The sequence below is a fragment of the Coregonus clupeaformis genome, unplaced genomic scaffold (assembly GCF_020615455.1).
Source record: "Coregonus clupeaformis isolate EN_2021a unplaced genomic scaffold, ASM2061545v1 scaf2510, whole genome shotgun sequence".
Lineage (NCBI taxonomy): Eukaryota > Metazoa > Chordata > Actinopteri > Salmoniformes > Salmonidae > Coregonus > Coregonus clupeaformis.
In genome coordinates, this window is record NW_025535964.1 from 39,803 (window position 1) to 65,332 (window position 25,530).

Consider the following 25,530-nt stretch of genomic DNA (forward strand, 5'->3'; position numbering starts at 1 on the left):
ATTATGACTTTGTTAATGGTTTTAAGTGGAACTTGAGAGGATGTTTATTTAGTGTCAAAGGGAATGGTTTTAGTGTGACGCCACATAGGACAGAGACGTCTGTGTGTTGTAGACAGGGGATTGGACAGTAGAGGGAGCAGCCCATATTTTGGGGAAGATTATAAGTATAGGCTAGAGACAAAAACGGCAGAGCAGACATTGCAATTTGGGAACTGCTCTCCGGGTGATCTGGACATCCGTAAACTCATGCTGAAATCTTGTGATATGAATAAACCTTATGATCAAAGTTCAGTATGAGCGGACTCCTTTGTTACAGCAATAACTAGCGACTTTAACTCGACACTACAGCAGCTCCAAAATGCAGGAGTTTCAGCCTAGCTCAGTGCTTTCTGTGGTGGTGGGGCAGCCAGCGGAAAATACAGAGCGTAGGGGTTGGTAATGTTCTCTAGTTGCGCCATGATTGGCTCAGTGTTCTGTCACTCATGGGGACAATACGTCACCGCAAAATCTACAGGGAGAGCTCAAAAATTCAAGCCCCTTGGGTGCTGCCATAGATTTACATTAGAAGTGTCCACCAAGAAGGCTCAAGGTCATTGGCCACAGATAAAATGATGTCAAATCACGTTATATCTACCGTAGCTTTGATTGGACTGATCATGTCAACATCAACATCATACTTTCAAAATCTTAGTTAGCAAGCTAGACAAGCAGTCATCATCATTGATCAAGTCGACAATCTACCGGCAAATCCTTTTCAATCCTTGTCACATGAAGAGAAATTATAGATAAAACGTATCGGTGCTCATCGGCCATTGGACATAAACATTACTCAACAAGTTGAAAATAGCAAATTCAACAATAAGTGGTTTGGAAGGAATCAGTGGCTAACTGCAAGCATTGAAAAGCAATCACTAGCCTGCTATTCAGTGGAGAGGGTGTGTGGTCCAAGTCTGGGTTTAAGGGTCTCTTTTCCAAGCTTAAAAGGAGAAACATTCACAAACAACACCAACATTCACATACAACACCATGGGCCAGAAAAGGTTGAATACACTGGCCATGCTGTCAATCCAACATGACTTCTGCCGCGTTCCAAAGAACTGGAAACTCGGAACTGGGAAATCTCAGACTTCAGTGAGTTCAAGACAACTGGGAACTTGAGCTCCGACTGGGAAAATAAGTTTTGAAGGGTCATCCAACTCGGAATTTCAAGTCGGGAACTCGGGCCTCTAGAGCTCCGACCTGAAGATCACTGACGTCATGATTCAACCTTATTTTTTCCCCAGTTGTTTTGAAAGCACCATAAATCCAGAGAATGCCAGACTTTGATGACAAAGTTTGATGACAAAATTTGCCCACAAGATTGACCGCCGCGCCACCTTCCTGTTCAAGTGAGCACAGCACAACAAGGTGAGTCCAAAAATGTAATGTATGCTGCTGCATAAATGATGTAATATGCCAGGGAGATATGTATGCTGTAGCTAAGAAAGTAATACTAAGTGTATGTTGTGTAGTAAGCTGTTAGTAGCCTTAATAATTTGGTCCCTTTCCCCCTTATAACTTAGCCTACTGTACCGACTTGGTGGTGCACATGTAGCCTATAGCCTGTTTTAGAAAAATGTCATCATCGAATATTGTAAGAGCTTTTATTGTCTGTTTATATGACCCCTTTATTTATCCTACGGTTCTGACTTGATGTACAGGGAGAACACTGTAAGAACGGCCCATGTTCTGAATTCAGTCGCTGTACATTTCAAAAGTGCTGAACACTTTTTTTTGGCTTGCTCATTAATGTCTCAATTGAAATTACAGATTGTCTCTTATCTGCTCATCGTTCCCTTATGCCATAGTTTGTACATCTCACATTTTAGTCATTTAGCAGATGCTCTTATCCAGAGCGACTTACAGTTAGTGAGTGCATACATTATTTTTTTATTATTTTTTCATACTGGCCCCCCCGTGGGAAACAAACCCACAACCCTGGCGTTGCAAACGCCATGCTCTATCAACTGAGCTACATCCCTGCCGGCCATTCCCTCCCCTACCCTGGATGAAGCTGGGCCAATTGTGCGCCGCCCCATGGGTCTCCCGGTCGCAGCCGGCTACAACAGAGCCTGGATTAGAACCAGGATCTCTAGTGGCACAGCTAGCACTGCGATGCAGTGCCTTAGACCACTGCGCCTGTCACGAATTCAGCCGAGGCTGCCCCTCCTCCTTGCTCGGGCAGGCTTCGGCATTCGTCGTCACCGGAGTACTAGCTGCTACCGATCCATGTTTCTATGTTCTACTTGTTTTGTCTGTATTGGTCTCACCTGTTTCCCATCTTGTAATTATGTCTTCCCTATTTAACCCTCTGGCTCACACTGTGTGTTGTGCGTGTTTGTCCATGTTTTGGTTGTCGTATGTGAGCGGGTTTGTTCCTCCCTCCGTGGAGGTATGTTCTTTAAGATACCTACGAGTAAAGTACGTTTTTTGAGTAGCTCTGTGTCCTGCGCCTGACTTCGTCCTACCGCATTACATTGACGCCTTGACAGAAACATGCACCAAAATATGGAGTCAGCAGGTACATTAATTTCGTCCGGATCAATGGAGGAACGTGTCCGACAGCAGGCGACCATGATCCAGACTCTCGGCACCGCAATGGAGCGCGTGTTGAACACTATGGAGCAATGGGAGAGAGGTGGTGGTCCTACACCTCCTTCAACTACACAACCACCCACACCGCTGTCCACCCCTTCGTCACCTGGGTCCAGTGGGATTCGGCTCTCGCTCCCAAGGGCATACGATGGTACAGCTGCCGGGTGCCAGGGTTTTCTGCTCCAGGTAGAGCTCTACCTGGCTACCATCCACCCGGCTCCCTCGGGATACGAGAGCGTGTCCGCCCTAATCTCCTGTCTGTCTGGAAGAGCGCTCGTGTGGGCCAACGCTGAGTGGGGAGGAATAGACGCAGCGTCAGTACGCTATGAGGATTCCACCCGCCCCTTTCGGGCGGTATTCGATCATCAACCGGAGGGGAGAGTGGCGGGGGAACGTCTATTCCACCTCAGACAGGGGAGGAGGAGCGCACAGGACTTTGCACTGGACTTCAGGACTCTGTCTGCCAGCGCAGGATGGAATGAGAGGGCCCTGATCGACCACTACCGATGCAGCCTCCAGGAGGACGTTCGTCGGGAACTGGCCTGCAGGGACACCACCCTTAACCTGGACCAACTGGTGGACATGTCGATAAGGCTGGATAACCTGTTGGCAACCCGCGGACGTCCGGATCAGGGGCCGTCCATTCCATCCCCCAGCACCTCCAACCCTACTCCTATGGAGCTCGGAGGTGCTGCACTTAGGGAGACCGGAAGGAGGGCCATCTCCTGCACCAACTGTGGCCGCGGAGGACACACTGCTGGTCGGTGCTGAGGAGGGTCTTTCAGGAATCAAGGCGGTAGGCAGAGCACTGGTGGACCGTCTCAGGTGAGTAGGCACCCGACTCACCCAGAGCTCCCTGTTGCGCATATGTGTATAGATGTTGTATTTCCAGAGTTTTCCCCTCATTCCCAGCATAAGGCGCTAGTAGATTCAGGCTCAGCTGGGAACTTTATTGATCGTCAGTTTTCACGTAGTTTAGGGATTCCTATTGTGCCTGTTGCTGTGCCCTTCCCTGTACATGCCCTAGATAGTCACCCTTTAGGGTCAGGTCTGATTAGGGAGGTCACAGCTCCACTCTGGATGAAGACGCAGGAGGGTCATGAGGAAAAAATTAGTCTCTATCTGATTGATTCTCCTGCGTTTCCAGTGGTGTTGGGGCTTCCCTGGTTAGCCTCTCATGACCCCACTATTTCATGGCAACAGAGGGCTCTCAAGGGTCTAGTCAGTGCTCGGGGAGGTGTGTAGGTGTTTCCGTAGGGGCAACTACGGTGGAAAGTCCAAACCAGGTTTCCACCATGCACATTCCGCCTGAATATGCCAATTTGGCTCTCAATTACCACCCCATCGACAGGGGGATTGTGCGATAAACCTCCAGGTAGGCGCTGCACTTCCCCGGAGTCGTGTGTATCCTCTGTCACAGGAGGAGACGGTGGCTATGGAAACCTATGTCACCGACTCTCTGAGGCAGGGATACATTCAGCGTTCCACTTCCCCTGTTTTGTGAAGAAGAAGGATGGTGGCTTACGCCCGTGCATTGACTACCGTGGTCTTAATCAGATCACTGTGAAGTACAGCTATCCACTACCTCTGATTGCTAGTATGACGGAGTCATTGCAGGGGGCGCGCTTCTTCACTAAATTGGATATCAGTAGCGCGTACAACCTGGTGCGTATCCGGGAGGGGGATGAGTGGAAGACAGCATTCAGTACCACCTTTGGGCACTATGAGTACCTCGTCATGCCATACGGGTTGATGAATGCTCCATCAGTCTTCCAATCCTTTGTTGATGAGATTTTCAGGGACCTGCATGGACAGGGTGTTGTGGTGTATATTGATGACATTCTCATATACTCCGCTACACGTGCCGAGCATGTGTCCCTGGTGCGTCAAGTGCTTGGTCGACTGTTGGAGCATGACCTGTATGTGAAGGCGGAGAAATGTCTGTTCTTCCAAGAGTCCATCTCCTTTCTAGGGCACCGCCTGTCCGCGTCAGGGGTGGAGATGGAGATTGACTGCATTTCGGCCGTGCGTAATTGGCCGACTCCAACCACGGTGAAGGAGGTGCAGCAATTCTTGGGTTTTGCCAACTACTACCGGAGGTTTATCCGGGGCTTTGGTCAGGTAGCGGCTCCCATTACCTCCTTGCTGAAGGGGGGACCGGTGCGACTGCAGTGGTCAGCTGAGGCGGACAGGGCTTTTGGTCATCTGAAGGACCTGTTTACCTCGGCTCCAGTGCTGGCTCATCCGGATCCCTCCTTAGCATTCCAGGTTGAGGTGGATGCGTCCGAGGCTGGGATAGGAGCTGTACTGTCTCAGCGCTCGGGTACGCCACCAAAGCTCCGCCCCTGTGCTTTCTTTTCTAAGAAGCTCAGTCCGGCGGAGCGCAACTATGATGTGGGGGACCGGGAGCTGTTAGCTGTGGTTAAGGCTCTGAAAGTGTGGAGGCATTGGCTTGAGGGGGCTAAACACCCTTTCCTCATTTTGACTGACCATCGCAATCTGGAGTACATCCGGGCGGCGAAGAGATTGAACCCTTGCCAGGCAAGGTGGGCCATGTTCTTCACTAGTTTTGTGTTTACTCTTACTTACAGATCAGGTTCCCAGAACGCTAAGGCAGACGCCCTGTCCCGACTGTATGACACAGAGGAGAGGTCCATTGAGCCCACTCTCATACTTCCGGCGTCGTGTCTGGTGGTGTGGGAGGTTGACGCGGACATCGAGCAGATGTTACGTACCGAGCCCACTCCCCCCCCCCAGTGTCCAGAGGGTCGTATGTACGTGCCGCTCGAGGTTCGCGATCGATTGATCTATTGGGCTCACACGTCACCCTCCTCTGGTCATCCTGGCATTGGTCGGACAGTGCACTGTCTTAGTGGGAAGTACTGGTGGCCCACTTTTGCCAAGGACGTGAGGGTTTATGTTTCCTCCTGCTCGGTGTGCGCCCAGTGTAAGGCACCTAGACACCTGCCCAGAGGGAAATTACAACCCCTACCCGTTCCTGGTCGTTGTGGATCGGTTTTCTAAGTCCTGCCGTCTCATTCCTATGCCAGGTCTCCCTACGGCCCTACAAACTGCTGAGGCCCTATTTACACACGTCTTCCGGCACTACGGGATGCCTGAGGATATTGTATCGGATCGGGGTCCCCAGTTCACCTCAAGGGTCTGGAGGGCATTCATGGAACGTCTGGGGGTCTCGATCAGCCTGACCTCAGGTTTTCACCCCGAGAGTAATGGGCAGGTGGAGAGAGTTAACCAGGATGTGGGTAGGTTTCTGCGGTCCTATTGCCAGGACCGGCCGGGGGAGTGGTCTGGTTTTATCCCCTGGCAGAGATGGCCCAAAACTCACTCCGCCACTCATCCACTAACCTTTCTCCCTTTCAGTGTGTGTTAGGTTATCAGCCGGTCCTGGCACCTTGGCATCAGAGCCAGATCGAGGCTCCTGCAGTGGATGAGTGGTTTCGGCGCTCGGAAGAGACCTGGAACACTGCCCATGAACGCCTGCAGTGGGCCATCATGCGACAAAAGGCGAGTGCCGACCGCCACCGCTGTTAGGCCCCGGTGTATGCACCGGGGGACTGGGTCTGGCTCTCGACCCGAAACCTGCCCCTTCGCCTGCCCTGCGGTAGCTGGGTCGGCGGTTTGTGGGGCCATTTAAAGTCCTGAGGAGATTGAACAAGGTTTGTTATAGGTTACAGCTTCCTCTGAATTACCGTATTAACCCCTCGTTCCATGTGTCTCTCCTCAGGCCGGTAGTAGCTGGTCCACTCCAGGAGTCTGTGGTACGGGAGGTTCCTCCGCCCCCACTGGACATTGAGGGGGCACCGGCGTACTCGGTCCGGTCCATCTTGGATTCGAGGCGTCGGGTGGGGGGCCTGCAGTATCTCGTTGGGAGTGGGAGGGGTACGGTCCGGAGGAACGGTGCTGGGTCCCTAGGAGGGACATCCTCAATCCCTCCATGTTGAGGGATTTCCACCGTAGTCATCCGACTCGCCCTGCTCCACATCCTCCTGCCCGTCCCCGAGGCCGGAGTCGGCGCACGGCCGGAGCCCCGCATCAAGGGGGGGGGGGGTACTGTCACGAATTCAGCCGAGGCTGCCCCTCCTTGCTCGGGCAGGCTTCGGCGTTCGTCGTCACCGGAGTACTAGCTGCTACCGATCCATGTTTCTATGTTCTACTTGTTTTGTCTGTATTGGTCTCACCTGTTTCCCATCTTGTAATTATGTCTTCCCTATTTAACCCTCTGGCTCACACTGTGTGTTGTGCGTGTTTGTCCATGTTTTGGTTGTTGTATGTGAGTGGGTTTGTTCCTCCCTGCGTGTAGGTATGTTCTTCAAGATACCTACGAGTAAAGTACGTTTTTTGAGTAGCTCTGTGTCCTGCGCCTGACTTCGTCCTACCGCATTACACTGATACCTTGACAGCGCCACTCAGTAGAAACCGCATTTGTTTAAGCAAGTCAGCCATAGCAGCTATCTTTTTAAAAAAAGGCAGTAATTAATGCTGAATTAACTGTTTTGCTGCCAGACAAGGCTCCGCTGATAGCCAGGTGTAGCGGTGGTAAGGATTCACTCAAATGGTGCTGAAAAGAAAGCTCTGCTGTTGGGAAAGCTTTATGTAGGCCCTAACAGTTTGTGGGCATCATTTGTCACCGTTATAGTGCAATTCATGTATTTGTTAGTGTTGTGTTGTATAGTGGCTTTGCTGGCATGCATCTGAAACATTTTTGGGGAGTGTGCCCCACCAAGATGTACATGCTAAAATCGACACTGCATACAGGTAACTGCCAAAATAAAGGAAACACCAACATAGTAATCACGAGTTTCCAGAACAGCTTCAATGCAACATGGCATAGATTCTACAAGTATCTGGAACTATATTGGCGGGATGTGACACTATTCCTCCACGAGAAATTCCATAATTTGGCGTTTTGTTGATGGTGGCAAACGCTGCTCCAGAATCTCTCAAGTGTTCAATTGGGTTGAGATCTGATGACTGAGACACACACACACACACACACACAGAAACACACACCATTTAAACCCCCTATGCTCCTTTGAGACCCCTGTTTCAAAGTCACTGAGATCTCTTCTTCTAGCCATGGTAGAAAAAATTATGGGCAACTGGGAATTTGTATACAGGGGAGTGATGAGCTCTACAGCAGACTCGCACAACTCAATTGCTGGTTGAAAACTGTTTTCTGTCCCTCCCAAAATATATTTGTAGATAACTGGCCCTCTTTCTGGGACTCACACACAAACAGGACCAAGCCTGGCCTGCTGAGGAGTGACGGACTCCATCCTAGCTGGAGGGGTGCTTTCACTCATCTATCAACATAGACAGGGCTCTAACTCTTCTAGCTCCACAATGAGATAGGGTGCAGGCCAGGCAGCAGGCTGTTAGCCAGCCTGCCAGCTTAGTGTAGTCTGCCCCTAGCACAATCAGTGTAGTCAGCTCAGTTTTCCCCATTGAGACCATGTCTGTGCCCCGATCTAGGTCGGGCAAAAATAAACATGGCGTTGTTCGCATCAGCAATTTCACTGGTATAAAGCCTTCCTCCATTCCTTTCAATATTGAAATATATTGTGATAATACCTCACATCCACAGGAGGCTGCGGAGGGGAGAACGGCTCATAATAATGGCTGGAATGGAGTAAATGGAATGGTATCAAACACATGGAAATGTGTTTGATGTGCTCGATACCATTCCATTTATACGTTCCAGCCATTACTATGAGCACATCCTCCCCATTTAAGGTGCCACCGGCTGCCTGTGCTCACATCTCAAAATAGGACTACTTAATGTTAGATCCCTCACTTCCAAGGCAGTCATAGTCAATTAACTAATCACTGATCATAAACTTGTGATGTGATTGGCCTGACTGAAACATTGCTCAAGCCTGATGAATATACTGTGTTAAATGAGGTCTCTCCTCCTGGTTACACTAGTGACCAAATCACCCACGCATCTTTTGAGCTTCTAGTCACGTAATCTATGCAGCCTACACAATCACTTTTTATAGCTACTGTTTATAGGCCTCCTGGGCCATATACCGCATTCCTCACTGAGTACCCTGAATTCCTATCGAACGTCGTAGCCATGGTAGATAATATTAAACATTTTGGTGACTTCAATATTCACATGGAGAAGTCCACAGACCCATTCCAAAAGGCTTTTTGGAGCCATTATCGACTTAGTGGGTTTTGTCCAATATGTCTCGGGACCTACGCATTGCCACAATCATACCCTGGATTTAGTTTTGTCCCGTGGAAAATATATTGTGGATCTAAATGTTTTTCTTCATAATCCTGAACTATTGGAGCACCATTATTATTACATTTGCAATCGCAACAAATAATTCACTCAGACCCCAACCAAGGATTATCAAAAGCCTAGCTATAAATTCTCGGACAACCCAAAGGTTCCTAGATGCCCTTTCAGACTCCCTCCACCTACCCAAGGACGTCAGAGTACAAAAACCAGTTAACCACCTAACCGAGGATCTAAACTTAACCTTGCGTAATACTCTAGATGCAGTCGCACTGCTAAAAGCAAAAAAAAAATTGTCACAAGAAACTAGCTCCCTGGTATACATAAAATACACGAGCCCTGAAGCAAGCTTACAGAAAATTGGAACGGAAATGGCGCTCCACCAAATTGGAAGTCTACCGCGCAATATCAAAAAGCCCACACTGCTGCTCGATCAGCCTACTTTTTCTAAAACCGATTCATTTACATTTACATCATTTAGCAGACGCTCTTATCCAGAGCGACTTACATTATTATTATTTATTTTTTTCATACCCCCTGTGGGAATCGAACCCACAACCCTGGCGTTGCAAACGCCATGCTCTATCAACTGAGCTACAGTGGGGAAAAAAAGTATTTAGTCAGCCACCAATTGTGCAAGTTCTCCCACTTAAAAATATGAGAGAGGCCTGTAATTTTCATCATAGGTACACGTCAACTATGACAGACAAAATGAGAAAAAAAAATCCTGAAAATCACATTGTAGGATTTTTAATGAATTTATTTGCAAATTATGGTGGAAAATAAGTATTTGGTCAATAACAAAAGTGTCTCAATACTTTGTTATATACCCTTTGTTGGCAATGACACAGGTCAAACGTTTTCTGTAAGTCTTCACAAGGTTTTCACACACTGTTGCTGGTATTTTGGCCCATTCCTCCATGCAGATCTCCTCTAGAGCAGTGATGTTTTGGGGCTGTCGCTGGGCAACACGGACTTTCAACTCCCTCCAAAGATTTTCTATGGGGTTGAGATCTGGAGACAGGCTAGGCCACTCCAGGACCTTGAAATGCTTCTTACGAAGCCACTCCTTCGTTGCCCGGGCGGTGTGTTTGGGATCATTGTCATGCTGAAAGACCCAGCCACATTTCATCTTCAATGCCCTTGCTGATGGAATGAGGTTTTCACTCAAGATCTCACGATACATGGCCCCATTCATTCTTTCCTTTACACGGATTAGTCGTCCTGGTCCCTTTGCAGAAAAACAGCCCCAAAGCATGATGTTTCCACCCCCATGCTTCACAGTAGGTATGGTGTTCTTTGGATGCAACTCAGCATTCTTTGTCCTCCAAACACGACGAGTTGAGTTTTTACCAAAAAGTTATATTTTGGTTTCATCTGACCATATGACATTCTCTCAGTCCTCTTCTGGATCATCCAAATGCACTCTAGCAAACTTCAGATGGGCCTGGACATGTACTGGCTTAAGCAGTGGGACACGTCTGGCACTGCAGGATTTGAGTCCCTGGCGGCGTAGTGTGTTACTGATGGTAGGCTTTGTTACTTTGGTCCCAGCTCTCTGCAGGTCATTCGCTAGGACCCCCCGTGTGGTTCTGGGATTTTTGCTCACCGTTCTTGTGATCATTTTGACCCCACAGGGTGAGATCTTGCGTGGAGCCCCAGATCGAGGGAGATTATCAGTGGTCTTGTATGTCTTCCATTTCCTAATAATTGCTCCCACAGTTGATTTCTTCAAACCAAGCTGCTTACCTATTGCAGATTCAGTCTTCCCAGCCTGGTGCAGGTCTACAATTTTGTTTCTGGTGTCCTTTGACAGCTCTTTGGTCTTGGCCATAGTGGCGTTTGGAGTGTGACTGTTTGAGGTTGTGGACAGGTGTCTTTTATACTGATAACAAGTTCAAACAGGTGCCAGTAATACAGGTAACGAGTGGAGGACAGAGGAGCCTCTTAAAGAAGAAGTTACAGGTCTGTGAGAGCCAGAAATCTTGCTTCTTTGTAGGTGACCAAATACTTATTTTCCACCATAATTTGCAAATAAATTCATTAAAAATCCTACTATATGATTTTCTGGATTATTTTTCCTCAATTTGTCTGTCATAGTTTACGTGTACCTATGATGAAAATTACAGGCCTCTCTCATCTTTTTAAGTGGGAGAACATACACAATTGGTGGCTGACTAAATACTTTTTTTCCCCACTGTACATCCCTGCCGGCCATTCCCTCCCCTACCCTGGACGACGCTGGGCCAATTGCGCGCCGCCCCATGGGTCTCCCGGTCACGGCCGGCTACGACAGAGCCTGGATTCGAACCAGGATCTCTAGTGGCACAGCTAGCACTGCGATGCAGTGCCTTAGACCACTGCGCCACTCAGGAGATTCAAAATAGATTTTTGATACTGTTGCAAAGCTAACTAAAAAGCAGCATTCCCCAAGTGAGGATGGCCTTTACTTCGATTGTGATTAACTCATGAACTTCTTTGATGAAAAGATCATGATCATTAGAAAGCAAATTACGGACTCCTCTTTGAATATGCGTATTTCTCTTACTGAGTCTGCACAGAAATGCCAGGACCTCGGATCAACGGAGACACTCAAGTTGTTTTATCCTGTATATCTCGACACATTCACGAAAATAGTAATGGCCTCTAAACCTTCCAGCTGCCTACTGGATCCTATTCCAACACAACTACTGAAAGAGCTTGTCACGCTCGTCTAAGGAGGAGGACCAAGGCGCAGCGTTGAAGGCAAACATCTTCTTTATTTGATAAATGATCACACGATCAAAACAACAAAACGAAACCGTGACGTCCCTGGTTACATACACCAACCAACACGGAACAAGAAACCACAAACACAAAGTGAAAGACAGACAGTTAAATATGGCTCCCAATCAGAGACAACCAGCCAACAGCTGACACTCGTTGCCTCTGATTGGGAGTCACTCAGGCAAACATAGAAAATGAAGAACTAGAATCCCCAACATAGAAAATAACCACATAGAATGAACACACCCTGGCTCAACAAATAGAGTCCCAGAGCCAGGGTGTGACAGAGCTACTTCCTGTGCTTGGTCCTCCTATGTTGAACATAATAAATGGCTCCCTATCCTCCGGATGTTTGAAAAAATTAAAATGAAATTAAATAAAAATTATTAAAATAAAAATTAAATTAAATATTAAATGTGTGCCAAACTCACTAAAGGTGGCAGTAATAAAGCCTCTCCTGAAAAAGCCAAACCTTGACCTGGAAAATGTTAAAAACTATCGGCCTATATCGAATCTCCCATTCCCCTCAATTTTGGGGGGAAAAAGCTGTTTCTCAGCAACTCACTTCCTTCCTGAAGACAAATAATGTATACGAAAGGCTCCAGTCTAGTTTTAGACCCCATCATAGTACTGAGACCGCACTTGTGAAGGTGGTAAATTACATTTTAATGGCGTCAGACCAAGGCTCTGTGTCTGTCCTCGTGCCCCTAAACTTTAGTGTTGCTTTTGACACCATTGATCACCCCATTCTTTTGGAGAGATTGGAAACCCTAAGTTCATGCCTGGTTTAGATCTTATCTGTCGGAAAGATATCAGTTAGTCTCTGTGGATGGTTTGTCCTCTGACAAATCAATGGTAAGCTTCGGTATTCCTCAAGGTTCCGTTTTAGGACCACTATTGTTTTCACTATATATGCTACCTCTTGGTGATGTCATTCGGAAACACAATGTCAACTTTCACTGCTATGCAGACGACACACAGCTGTACATTTTGATGAAACATGGTGAAGCCCCAAAATTGCATACCCTGGAAGCCTGTGTTTCAGACATAAGGAAGTGGATGGCGGCAATTGTTTTACTTTTAAACTCAGACAAAACAGAGATGCTGGATCTAGGTCCCAAGAAACAGAGAGATCTGCTGTTTGATCTGACAATTAATCTTGATGGTTGTACAGTCGTCTCAAATAAAACTGTGAAGGACCTCGGCATTACTCTGGACCCTGATCAAAAATAATACAAGAGCAGCTTTTTTCCATCTTTGTAACATGACAAAAATCTGAAACATTTTGTCAAACAATTATGCAGAAAAGCTAATCCATGCTTTTGTCACTTTAAGATTAGACTACTGCAATGCTCTACTCTCCGGCTACCTGGATAAAGCACTAAATAACCTTCAGCTAGTGCTAAGTACGGCTGCTACAATCTTGTCTAGAACCAAAACACTTGATCATATTACTCCAGTGCTTGCCTCTGTTAAGGCTAGGGCTGATTTCAAGGTTTTACTGCTAACCTATAAAGCATTACATGGACTTGCTCCTACCGACCTCTCCGATTTGGTCCTGCCGTACATACCTACACGTACGCTACGGTCACAAGACGCAGGCCTCCTTATTGTCCCTAGAATTTCTAAGCAAACAGCTGGAGGCAGGGCCTTCTCCTACAGAGCTCCATTTTTATGGAATGGTCTGCCAATCCATGTGAGAGACGCAGACTCGGTCTCAACCTTTAAGTCTTTACTGAAGACTCATCTCTTCAGTGGGTCCTATGATTGAGTGTAGTCTGGCCCAGGGGTGCGAAGGTGAACGGCAAGGCACTGGAGTGACGGAACCCCCTTACTGTCTCTGCCTGGCCGGCTCCCCCCTCTCTCTACTGGGATTCTCTGCCTCTGACCCTATTACAGGGGCTGAGTCACTGGCTTGCTAGTGCTCTCCCATGCCGTCCCTACGATGGGTGCATCACGTCGTGCCAGGCTTTTTTCGCTATACTGGACTTGAGTGGGATGAGTCACTGAGGTGATCTTCCTGTCTGGTTTTGCGGCCCCTCGGGCTCGTGTGGTACAATATACTTTGTATCCCTCATTTACTGAAGTGTTACCTTTATTTTGGCAGTTGCCTGTATATCTCCATACAAGATAAAAAATATATGCAAAACATAAAAGGCAATTGCCAAATGTTTTTAATCTGAAATCTCCATTCTCCCTGTGAAACAACTCATACATTCAATAGACAAAAATATAATGGAAGAAAAAGTATGCTGCATTTTCATAATCTATTATAGGAAAGTCAATTCTTATAAAAACAACTTCACAGTTATCAAAATGCAAAAAAAGCCTTCATGAAATGCCATTCATACAATAGCTTCATATAGTTCATGGGACAAGGCCACAACCAGGCCTCATTAGAAAATGGAACACATCCTGAGGGGAACATCATATTCTCAATCCTTTAGTAACCATATCCACGGTGGTAACCATCCGGGTCTCTGTCATGACCATAGCCCCCATACTCATCCTCAGGACAGCGCATGCCAAGGGACAGCTGGATAGCCATCTCCTGTCTACGGAGCTGCATGGAGTCAACCAGATCATATATGATGGACATGGACCACATGGGAGACGGGTACCAGGACTTGACGTTGCCGTCTTTCCCCACCAGGAGCATAGAGAAGTACTCTGGGCTGATCTGGAAGTAGTTCCTGATGTCCTTCACCAGAGAGGGAGAGACGTCCTCACGTTCCACAGTGGCAGTACCTGTGACACAGGCAGGGTTGAGGGGTTAACTTTAATTGATTTCATACATTAAGAACAACATAATGTTTAGAAGAAGAAGAAGAAGAAAAAGAAGAAGAAAAAGAAGAAGAAAAAGAAAAAGAAGAAGCAGAATACTTCAGTTACATAATCAAAACTTCAGTCATATAAGCTCAAGATTTTTCCACCAATATGGTAACAATAACTCAGTTTCTTACCGTTGATTGGATATAGCTCAAGGGTCCCGCCCATATCCTCCATGTCCTTTCCAATCAGCTTCAGCACAGACAAGTGGCGCAGGCCTGAGTAGAGCCAGTTGAAAACAAGTCATTTCACTTGCCCATTACACCACTGCACCTCTTACGCCCAATATCAAACCAATTCAAACCAAGCCCTAGCGCCTTCCCAAAGACATCTAGTAGATCTGAAGGTATGGATATAGGTGTAAGCAGTGGTTTTATGCAATGTGGCCAAACTGAGTCCATTAAGCATTTCCCAGTAGAAGCACTAAAATGCATGCATACAACTGAAGCTCAACAGTCTTGTTTTATTAGTTTCACTGTGCTAGCCAGATTCCTTTCTCGAATTGCAAATGTTTCTAATTTGCAGATCTTTCATCCCAGTGCTCTTAATGTCATCCACAGTAAGACTCTGTTTGCAGCTAAATAATAGCCTGTCCTCCCAAACTAAGAACCCTGTTTTTCATCAGTGCTAGACCAACATGAGTAGTTGACCACATTGTCTACAACAAGTTCAAAACCAAATACCAAACATTCTGGTGAGTCACAAGAGATCTCTATCCTAGCTAAGCTTTAAAGTGGTGCCCATTATCTAACCTAAACAATTCAGGCATGTTATAGCTAAACGCCAAATATTCCCTTTCGTTTGTTTGCATAGCTAATGCAGTTTGTTACATATTTTGCAACAGTTAAAACTAATTGTGACAGACTCTGCAAGCTACAAATAAGGGGACATTCCATGAGATTATCTTCTGTTAATAGTTAATTTATATATAATGATAATGATGTTAAAATATATATAATGATGCTTGTACAGCATGGCTCGTTGGACCAACAGTGACAGACAGTAACAACAAGGGATGAGGACAGTGTGTTTCAGTAGTGGTATTTGAGAGATAACACTCCCTGCACTTTCTCTATAAGCTTGAGGGAGTGCGCTGGTGAGGTATTCGGGAAATGTGTCTGCTCTTGAACGTAACAGGCAAAAACATTGTTTTGGCCATGTTTTATTGTCACATACACCAGATAGGTGCAGTGAAATGTGTTGTTTTATAGGGTCAGCCATAGTAGTACAGAGCTCCTGGAGCAAATTAAGGTTAAGTGCCTTGCTCAAAGGTACATCAACATATTTTCACCTTGTCGGCTTAGGTATTCGAACCAACAACCTTTCAGTTACTGGCCCAGCGCTCTAACCGCTACGCTACCTGCCACCCTAGTTGACCAAATTGTGCCCACACATTCTGAACATCTCCGGAAATGGGTGTGACGCAGCCAAAACAAACACTTAAGGGCCCCGGTGAAATCATCACGAAACGTCTAATGTACCGTACAGGCCTGAGACAACAGTGTGACATCACTACTCACCCAGATTGCAGGCCTGGCTGGTCAGGGCATAGAGCTGCTGCTGATAGGCCCATTCCTCGTCGTCAGAGGAGGAGATCACAAACAGCCTGCGTCTCCAGCGGAACCTAGAAAAATATAAAACACAGAAAAAACAATGACATCAAATATATACAAACAAAATTCCACGAGCATTTGAGAGGAACAAAAAAGGTTACGAATGCATAGCTTTATTTATTTGCATATATGTTCGACCAGGAGCACACAGGATGTCAGTGTCAGTTTTAGGCAAGTGTATTTGTCAGTTGTGTTGACTTGAAACTGCAGTCACACACTTTTATATTGCAATTGCATAGTCCTAGATAATAACAAAAGCCCACTAGTACCGTGAGAGGAAGTTCTCCAAGGATTTGGATTTGTCTTCTTTCTTACACGTCACTCCTTGCTTCTTCTGCTGTTCCATCTCCTTGATGCGTGAGGAGAACGTGTCTATGTAGTCAAACACAGCCGTCATGGCGATGGGCACCTCATATTCTTGCTGTGAATGAGGACAGAAAACAATATCCCGTCTTTAGACAGAAAACGTGTCACGGATGATACTGTATCAATTCACTGCAGTAAAATTGAGTTATTGAAGCACTCAACCGATATGATGGATTTTCACTCAGACACAGGAGCGAAAAGTTAAATGCTCTTTCATCAAAATAAGAAGTGCATCCAGGATGCACAATACTAAGTAGCAGTATACAATAATACATTGTTATTATACCGCAGTAACCTTTATAGGGAAACAAGACGAACCAACCTTCACTTTCATATCAAAGTCAGTCAGCACCATATAGTAGTCATCAAATATCAGTCCCAAGTCCTTTCTCAAGGCTCTGATGAGTGACTGGTTTGTGAAGTCCTCTTCTTTCATGCCTTTCAGAGGCTGATCCTTCTCTGTAACCACAAACGTTTATTACACTTGTCATCAGAGTAAAATAGAATAGAAAATTAGCAACAAAAAGTTCAAGACTTTACTTACCAGCCTGGTAATGGTCCATCTTCATGGTGCCATTGGTCAGAGAGCCAAATATGGTGATAAGAGATATTTTTCTGACACCCAATTCACACACATGCTCCAGATACTCATCTCTCTGCTGCGTGTACATACGATTCTCCTCGTCTGGAGTAGTGATCACCTGGGAGGGAAAGAGAAGTGAATGTTGTATCATGTGTCTATTCTGTTCTATTCTGTTCTATTCAGTTCTAGTCTACCAATATGCATGCTCCTTATCAGATTTAATCAATACCTTTATGTAATACAACAGAATACTCACAAGTAGACGTCGTCTCTTCTCAAAATAACCAAAAAAGGAGACTAAGGGGTTTGGCTGTTTTGTGGGGGGCCTCTCGTTGTCTGCCTCTTTCGCCTGGTTAATAGCGGCCTTCTTCCCTGGTCTCCTACCACGATAGAAGCCACCATCACTGTCTTTAGCAGCCTTCGACCTCTTCTTGTCTGCTTTACTCTTCTCCCCTGATTTATCAGCCTTTTTCTTCCTCTCTGCATTGACAGGCTGCTTGACCTTGCTCTTCTTGGGGGAAGTTGTTTCCACCTGTGCATCAGGGTGAACCTTAAATTCACTGCCCAGTTCTTCCCCACCTTCAGTTGGTTTGTCGTTAGTGAGCTGAGATGGAGAGGTAACAACTTGTCGGCCATGTTTGGTATCGTCGGTTGTGTCTTCTTCATAATGGTCTCTGTGGGATTCTGTAACGTCATCTCTGCCATTTTTGTGGGTCACTGAGAGGGTGTAGGAGGATTCGTCTGTGGTGGGGACCTCTAGGTCCCAGTGTGGTGTTGTCTGGGGGACCAAGGGCTTCGGAATTGTGGGTTTTGTGGTGGTTGTGGTTGTGGTTCGTCGTGTTGTTGTGGTTTTTGGTTTTGTTGTGGTGGTTGGTTTTGTAGTGGTGGTGGTCGTGGTTGCTTTTGTTGTTGCTGGTGGTTTTGTTGTGGTTGTAGTTGTTGGTTTTGTTGTTCTTGTTGGTTTTGTTGTGGTGGTTGCTTTTGTGGTGATTGTAGTAGTTGTTGGTTTTGTTGTGGTCGTGGTTGTTTTTCTTGTGGTGGTTGTGGTTGGCTTTGTTGTAGTTGTGGTCGTGGTTGCTTTTGTTGTTGGTGGTGGTTTTGTTGTGGTGGTTGCTTTTGTGGTGGTTGTAGTAGTTGTTGGTTTTGTTGTGGTTGTTTTTCTTGTGGTGGTTGTGGTTGGCTTTGTTGTTGTGGTGGTTGTGGTTGGCTTTGTGGTCGTAGTTGGCTTTGTGGTCGTAGTTGGTTTTGTGGTGGTTGGTCGGGTTGTGGTAACTGTCACAGCCTTGGGTCCTTGAGCTGGTCTCTGCACCCCTTTCCTCACTGGCACCCTCTCCACCGTAGAGTTCACTCTGACCTCTGACCCCATGGTCAATACCCCCTGGCCCTGAGACTCAACCACCTGGCCCTCAACACCGGCCGCCTTGCACCTCTGCACGAAGCCCCTCTGCCTGGCTTTCTCCAGCTTGCGCATGTGGGTCTGGTCCATCACCTCGTACATAGCCTCCAGCCTGACCGGGTATGGGTACCTCTCCTCCACCTGGAGGGTCTTCCTCAGGAGAACCATGCCAAACTTCCCCTCCTCCAACTTCAGGAAGTTCATCAGCCTGGGGATGAGGACCGTATCCAGGGGCTCCTCCGTGACCTGTCCCTTGGCGTTGACCCGCGCACCTTACCACCCCGCTCTCTCCCGGTGGAACATCACTATCATCTGCATGTGCCGCTCCGCCATCTGGCAGTAGACGTCCGACTTGAGGAGGGTCATCATCAGGCGGTAGTAGCCGTCTGAGTCATGTGGGGCAGAGATGACGAGGACCCGGTTCTTCCCTGCGAAGCTGGCCAGGACGTTGAGGGAGCCTGCGCTGCCGGGTACGGTGCAGCCTGGTATGGACGGAGGCTGAACCACCACCCCTGTCACTGGTTTACTGTTGCCTTGAGATGTGCCAGCACCACTGACAACCTGGTTTATGGGTTTCTTTGGTTGTTGGGGTACTCTTCTGCTTGGCATAACTCTTCTGCTTGGCGGTCCTTTTCTTCTTGTTGGGAGGTCAGCTTTCTCATCTCTCTGCATTTTGTAATGATGGCTCGCCACAAGGGACACACTTATACCACCAGTGGAAGGAGCAATACTGTCAAAGTTCAACATATTTTGTGTTCTGTTAAAAATCCCCCCCTGGAGGGATGTTCGTTGTAAGATTGTCCTTTTGAGGGGTCTCCTTTCAGAGGCCCCTGCGCTCCATACCAGCAACAGCCATAACACACAGAGATGCAGTGTCAGTTTCATTCTTGCAGTGTCAAGGAAAAACCCACAATGAGTATAAGAAGTTCAGTGAGAGAGGCATTGCCTGTAGTCTTCTGTCATTCTGAAGTTGTGTCCAGTTTGCAGATTAGATAACTGATTATCCATAAAATTGCTTTGTTTTAAAAAAGGGAAAAAAATAGTTCAGCAGTAGGCTATGACGTAACTGTTCAGAAAGACATGCACAATCTGGGTTGCTTCAATAAAGTAAACTAAAACATTTAACAACTTGAGTGCTATAATCCTGCTTAAAGTTTACATGGAAATGCAGCATTTACCATTCCATTCCGGTGACAAAAAATAACTCCACGATAAGAAATATTATGGCAGTCGTTCAATGTCTCCTTTCTGAGTTCATGCAGCTGAAATGACATACACTTCATTTTATATCGTAATGTAGACAGTGCAACCTACGCTTACTAGGCGGCTACACATAACGATTCCATATAATCTGTCAATACAAAACTTACTTAATCGATTATAACTTTAGAGGCCATTTTCCTATTTTCCAACGTCTTCAGAAGGAGAGAGATTTCTGGAGTCTCAATGCGTTGTCGGCAAGGAGGGATCTTCTGCCTTCCCCCTTCCAGCGAACCGAGTTACCCGAGGAAATACTATGTAAATACAGACTCCATAAACGCTCTCTCCCCTCTGAGGACCAACCCAAGACCGAGAAATAAACGATTTATGCCGCGTTCACGTACTAGTCAGAACTAGAAAACTCGGACATTTCTGACTTGCTAATTGGTTATAGTTATACACGTACCGCGTTCAACCTGTTAGCAAGTCGAATTTTCCGAGTTTCCTAGTTCCGAATAGTACTTGAACGCGGCATAAGTAGCGGATCTCACGGCAAGGTTCGACACCGCCCACCGTACACATGTACACATGTTATTACAACCATATCTGCTCATGAAATAACTTGGCTGCATGTATTTATGTATTACCAATGCAGTCCATATACATAAGATTTAATCAATACCTTTATGTAATAGGTTAAAACAATCAGATATGGTAGGCCCAACTATATTTTTTATTAGCATAATGTCAATAAAAATAAATAATGGGAGTGGAATTGTATTTTTTACAAGCACACTTGATTATTGTTGTTTTAATAGCCAGTAAACAAACGTTTTGGGAAGTTTGGAAGTTTTATTGTGGGAAACTAGACAAGGTAGTGTTATGCCATCTACTGGCAGGCTTTGGCGCAAAGTATGCTCTTCTTTTTTTATCCCCTTTTTCTCCCCCAATTTCGTGATATCCAATTGCAATCCAATTACGATATTGTATCATCGCTGCAACTCCCCCAAACGGCTCAGGAGAGGCGAAGGTCGAGTCATGCGTGCTCTTCTGTGATCGTCTGAATACCTTGGTCAATATACCAAATAATGACCGCACTAGCAATAATGAACTGTAACGGTCAATAACAGTGCAATCACATATACGCTCACTATTTGGCACGCTCCAAATTCAACCAACGTGTTATAGCTATTTATTGCAGAATTATAAACTACATTTAAGCTTCTAAACTGCTTACCTCTAGGCTGTTTATATTACTAATGTTAATAATAAGACCCAAAGACGTTTGAAAAAAGACACTAGAAAGATCCTTAATAAAGAGGCTTTCTTTATACTGTATGTTTGATCACAAATGTGGGATTCATTTGTTGATTAGTTTGCTAATTGTGTGTGTGATGTATTTAACCTAGGCCTATCTAAAGAAGGTATAGGCATCACCTGTAGTCACTCACTGTAGAAGTCTCACATACAAATTACCTCTGTCAGTAACTGGATTGAAAGAGGACTTGCAACAATAAGCCTCTTACAGTAATGCAGTTTTCACTTGTTGCTGAGCAGAGCAGAGCAGAGCAGAGCAGAGCAGATCCAGGACAGTTTGATGGACACACGGACTAACATTGCTTAAAAAACGCCTATAGGATGAGATTTGAACTACAACCTTGGTTTGAAATGAGGATAGAGTCGATGGGACATATATAATCATTTCCAGTTAGGCCTACAGGCTTTATACCCCTGGAAGGTCAGTCAAAATGATGGCCGGAGATGTTGTTGGTATCTGGGAGGTGGCGTTAAGCGATGGGGTTTACAGGATTGAGTTTGAACACGGCACGACGACAGGGAAGAGGGTTGTTTGGATCAATGGACAGGTACGTAGGCCCTGAAATGTATTCCTTTTTAAAATCTCTAATGTGTTTTTGGTCAGTCAGAGCTACAGTGGGGAGAACAAGTATTTGATACACTGCCGATTTTGCAGGTTTTCCTACTTACAAAGCACGTAGAGGTCTGTCATTTGTATCATAGGTACACTTCAACTGTGAGAGACAGAATCTAAATCCAGAAAATCACATTGTATGATTTTTAAGGAATTAATTTGCATTTTATTGCATGACAGAAGTATTTGATCACCTACCAACCAGTAAGAATTCCGGCTCTCACAGACCTGTTAGTTTTTCTTTAAGAAGCCCTCCTGTTCTCCACTCATTACCTGTATTAACTGCACCTGTTTGAACTCGTTACCTGTATAAAAGACACCTGTCCACACACTCAATCAAACAGACTCCAACCTCTCCACAATGGCCAAGACCAGAGAGCTGTGTAAGGACATCAGGGATAAAATTGTAGACCTGCACAAGGCTGGGATGGGCTACAGGACAATAGGCAAGCAGCTTGGAGAGAAGGCAACAACTGTTGGTACAATTATTAGAAAATGGAAGAAGTTCAAGATGACGGTCAATCACCTTCGGTCTGGGGCTCCATGCAAGATCTCACCTTGTGGGGCATCAATGATCATGAGGAAGGTGAGGGATCAGCCCAGAACTACACGGCAGGACCTGGTCAATGACCTAAAGAGAGCTGGGACCACAGTCTCAAAGAAAACCATTAGTAGCACACTACGCCGTCATGGATTAAAATCCTGCAGCGCACGCAAGGTCGCCCTACTCAAGCCAGCGCATGTCCAGGCCTGTCTGAAGTTTGCCAATGACCATCTGGATGATCCAGAGGAGGAATGGGAGAAGGTCATGCGGTCTGATGAGACAAAAATATAGCTTTTTGGTCTAAACTCCACTCGCCGTGTTTGGAGGAAGAAGAAGGATGAGTACAACCCCAAGAACAACATCCCAACCGTGAAGCATGGAGGTGGAAACATCATTCTTTGGGGATGCTTTTCTGCAAAGGGGACAGGACGACTGCACCGTATTGAGGGGAGGATGGATGGGGCCATGTATCGCGAGATCTTGGCCAACAACCTCCTTCCCTCAGTAAGAGCATTGAAGGTGGGTCGTGGCTGGGTCTTCCAGCATGACAACGACCCGAAACACACAGCCAGGGCAACTAAAGAGTGGCTCCGTAAGAAGCATCTCAAGGTCCTGGAGTGGCCTAGCCAGTCTCCAGACCTGAACCCAATAGAAAATCTTTGGAGGGAGCTGAAAGTCCGTATTGCCCAGCGACAGCCCCGAAACCTGAAGGATCTGGAGAAGGTCTGTATGGAGGAGTGGGCCAAAATCCCTGCTGCAGTGTGTGCAAACCTGGTCAAGACCTACAGGAAACGTATGATCTCTGTAATTGCAAACAAAGGTTTCTGTACCAAATATTAAGTTCTGCTTTTCTGATGTATCAAATACTTATGTCATGCAATAAAATGCAAATTCATTACTTAAAAATCATACAATTTGATTTTCTAGATTTTTGTTTTAGATTCCGTCTCTCACAGTTGAAGTGTACCTATGATAAAAATTACAGACCTCTACATGCTTTGTAAGTAGGAAAACCTGCAAAATCGGCAGTGTATCAAATACTTGTTTTCCCCACTGTATGTACAGAAGGCCTACGGCTGTCTGATTTGCTTTCCTCCTCAGGAGGTGCTCAGAAGAGACTGGATGTTCAAACTGGTTGGAAAGGAGACCTTCACAGTGGGAGGCATGGAAACAAAAGCAACAGTAAACATTGAGGCTATCAGTGGCTTTACCTACGAGTACACCTTGGAGATTGATGGCAAGAGTCTCCAGAAGTTCATAGATAACAGATCCAAAGTCACTAAGACGTGGGTGCTGCAAGTGGATGGTGTTGACTGCAGGATTGTCCTTGGTAAGTCTCGAAAAAATAAAAAGGATATTCTTTCCTATGAGCATTGAGCAATATTTCAGTGTCAATACGAACTGCACCGTCTATTCTAAAAAGTCTATAAAAACGTAGTCTGCTGTGTGTAAGGCAATATGCAGGTCAGCGCTGTTCTGAGGAGTATAATCTACTCAGGTAAACACTTCTGGGTGGGCTATTTTAAGCCATGCAAGAAACCTGATTGGAAGGGACACTGTCCTTTGTAGCCTATAGCAGAAAGCGCATGTGACATGAATAAACAAAGCAGGGAAATCTGCACTGTGTGATGTTATGATGCTCTTATGGATGTGTAATTCACATTTTATGCAGATTCAGTTACCGGTAAATCATTAACAATAATTCCAATACACTGCATGGTTCTTCTGTCCTGTAGGCCTATGGTGAAAAATATGATGCAAGCAATACTAATAAGTTACTACTGTATGATTTCTTTCAACAGAAAAGGACACAATGGATGTATGGTTCAATGGGCAGAAAATGGAGACAGAGGTACTATTTCAACCTCATATGGAATTTAATGTGAAGTTATTATATCCATGTATGTTGCATACATACATGCATAGTCCAGGGTTCTGGTTTAACATGATTCACTAATGCTTTGGTCCATACCTTTGCCATTCCAGTCCTTTACTGATATTTATGGACCTTCTCTTATTGTCGTCTATAGGGAGAGTTTGTGGATGACGGAACAGAGACACACTTCACGGTGGCAGACCATGAATGCTGTATTAAGGCTTTGAGCAGTGGGAAGAAGAGAGCTGGCATCGTCCATTACTTAATAGTGGATGGGGAAGCAGTGCCCGGCTGGGCAGATTGAAGAGGACTGCTGAACTTTTCAAGTCAGGAACCTGAAATGTTGGATATATCCTATGTAAATATAAATGAAGAGTCAGCCTCAGGGATGAGTGAGTGGCATTGAACTAAGATATTAATCGACTCAAGGTCTCTGTACTGTTTATAGGTTTTCATAGATGGGATCAATATTTCTATGGTGGAACTAAGGAGTATTATCTTTTTGATAACGAGGTTGTGTATAAATAAGTAAATGAATCAAAGGAAATATGTAAATATTCAAAATTTCAAATCAATCAATAAAATATAGCAATACATTTTGGAGTTTTGAGTGTAATCATGTATGATCTTTGCTTTTTTATGCAGATGCTATCCTATATTGCACTAACTTTGCAAGCAAAATGTATCTCTTCTCAAATATGAACACCTTAGAGCTCCATATCTATGGCTAAATGAATGTTATATATTGGCACATACTGTACATGTGCGTGAACATTCTTCAAATGCCCAGAGAAACAAATGCGCAGCCTCTGCGCAATAAGTACATTCAAGAACGCGACGCCTCTGAACCATCCAATGCGTTCTATGGTTGCAGCCACAGGAGATAGATAGAGGACTCTAGTGCCCAAATGGCTATTTTAGCATGGGCATCGCCATTGAGGATTTTCACCATTTTAAAGTAGTCAAGGGAGTTAAGGAAGGATCATACATTGTACTCCTGAGAAAACATTCCATAACTGCAGGTGGCAATAAATCACTAACCTTGGCTTTATACCTGTTCAAACAACACACTCCAGGTGGCAGTATGCACCCGTTCAGTTTGTTTGCCAACTCATAGAAGTAGTAGAATATGAAAATGGACTACTTCAAAATGGAGATGGCCTCAATGGCTCTGCCTGGGGTCTCACGGACGCCATAATAGCACATAAACAATAATGCGATGTCTATCTAAGTCTATGGGTTGCAGCAGACGTTTTCCAGGAGGAAACGTTCAGGGAATGACGTTCAATGATACAGACGGGATGGATTTCTACACAAGGGGAAAGCACCTATGTTTGCCGATGAACTAGAGCAATCTGTAAAATATATATTGCTCTCATCGCAAGTAGCCACATTTTTACTGTGACTTGGAATTTTCGGCAACTGCACGCGCCCAGTGTTTGGACCAAATCGGGACTGTGGGGGGAGTTTGCGGCTGCTCTTGCACGCTAAACAAAACAACGAACGAGGATTTGGCTGCGCAGAA

At 45.6% G+C, this 25,530-nt stretch overlaps 2 protein-coding genes across 3 annotated transcripts; one reads left to right on the top strand and one right to left on the bottom strand.

Annotated features, from left to right (window-relative positions):
* Window positions 1–13,825: 13,825 nt before the first annotated feature.
* Window positions 13,826–20,071, bottom strand: LOC123488810 (coiled-coil domain-containing protein 80-like). Its single transcript, XM_045219588.1, is given in 7 exon segments — window positions 13,826–14,416; window positions 14,632–14,715; window positions 16,018–16,121; window positions 16,380–16,531; window positions 16,799–16,935; window positions 17,021–17,177; window positions 17,316–20,071. Coding segments are annotated over 7 exon segments (2,964 nt in total). The 5' UTR covers window positions 19,341–20,071; the 3' UTR covers window positions 13,826–14,111.
* Window positions 20,072–21,162: 1,091 nt separating this feature from the next.
* LOC121576051 (fas apoptotic inhibitory molecule 1) lies at window positions 21,163–24,600 on the top strand. 2 transcript variants are annotated; one of them, XM_041889341.2, is made up of 4 exons: window positions 21,163–21,520; window positions 23,231–23,459; window positions 23,932–23,981; window positions 24,160–24,600. In XM_041889341.2, the coding sequence occupies exons 1-4, from the start codon at window positions 21,404–21,406 to the stop codon at window positions 24,307–24,309; spliced, it is 546 nt and encodes a 181-aa protein (XP_041745275.2). In that variant the 5' UTR covers window positions 21,163–21,403; the 3' UTR covers window positions 24,310–24,600. The 2 variants fall into 2 exon arrangements, with proteins under 2 accessions (XP_041745275.2, XP_041745276.1); XM_041889342.2 differs by having other exon boundaries at window positions 21,433–21,520; window positions 23,242–23,459; window positions 24,160–24,542.
* The last annotated feature ends 930 nt before the right edge of the window (window positions 24,601–25,530 follow it).

Coding starts and splice junctions, on each gene's coding strand:
- LOC121576051 (XM_041889341.2), top strand. CDS start 21,404: ATGATGGCCGGAGATGTTGTTGGTATCTGGGAGGTGGCGTTAAGCGAT. Junction 21,521..23,230: donor TTGTTTGGATCAATGGACAG/GTACGTAGGCCC, acceptor TTTCCTCCTCAG/GAGGTGCTCAGAAGAGACTG. Junction 23,982..24,159: donor GGCAGAAAATGGAGACAGAG/GTACTATTTCAA, acceptor TGTCGTCTATAG/GGAGAGTTTGTGGATGACGG.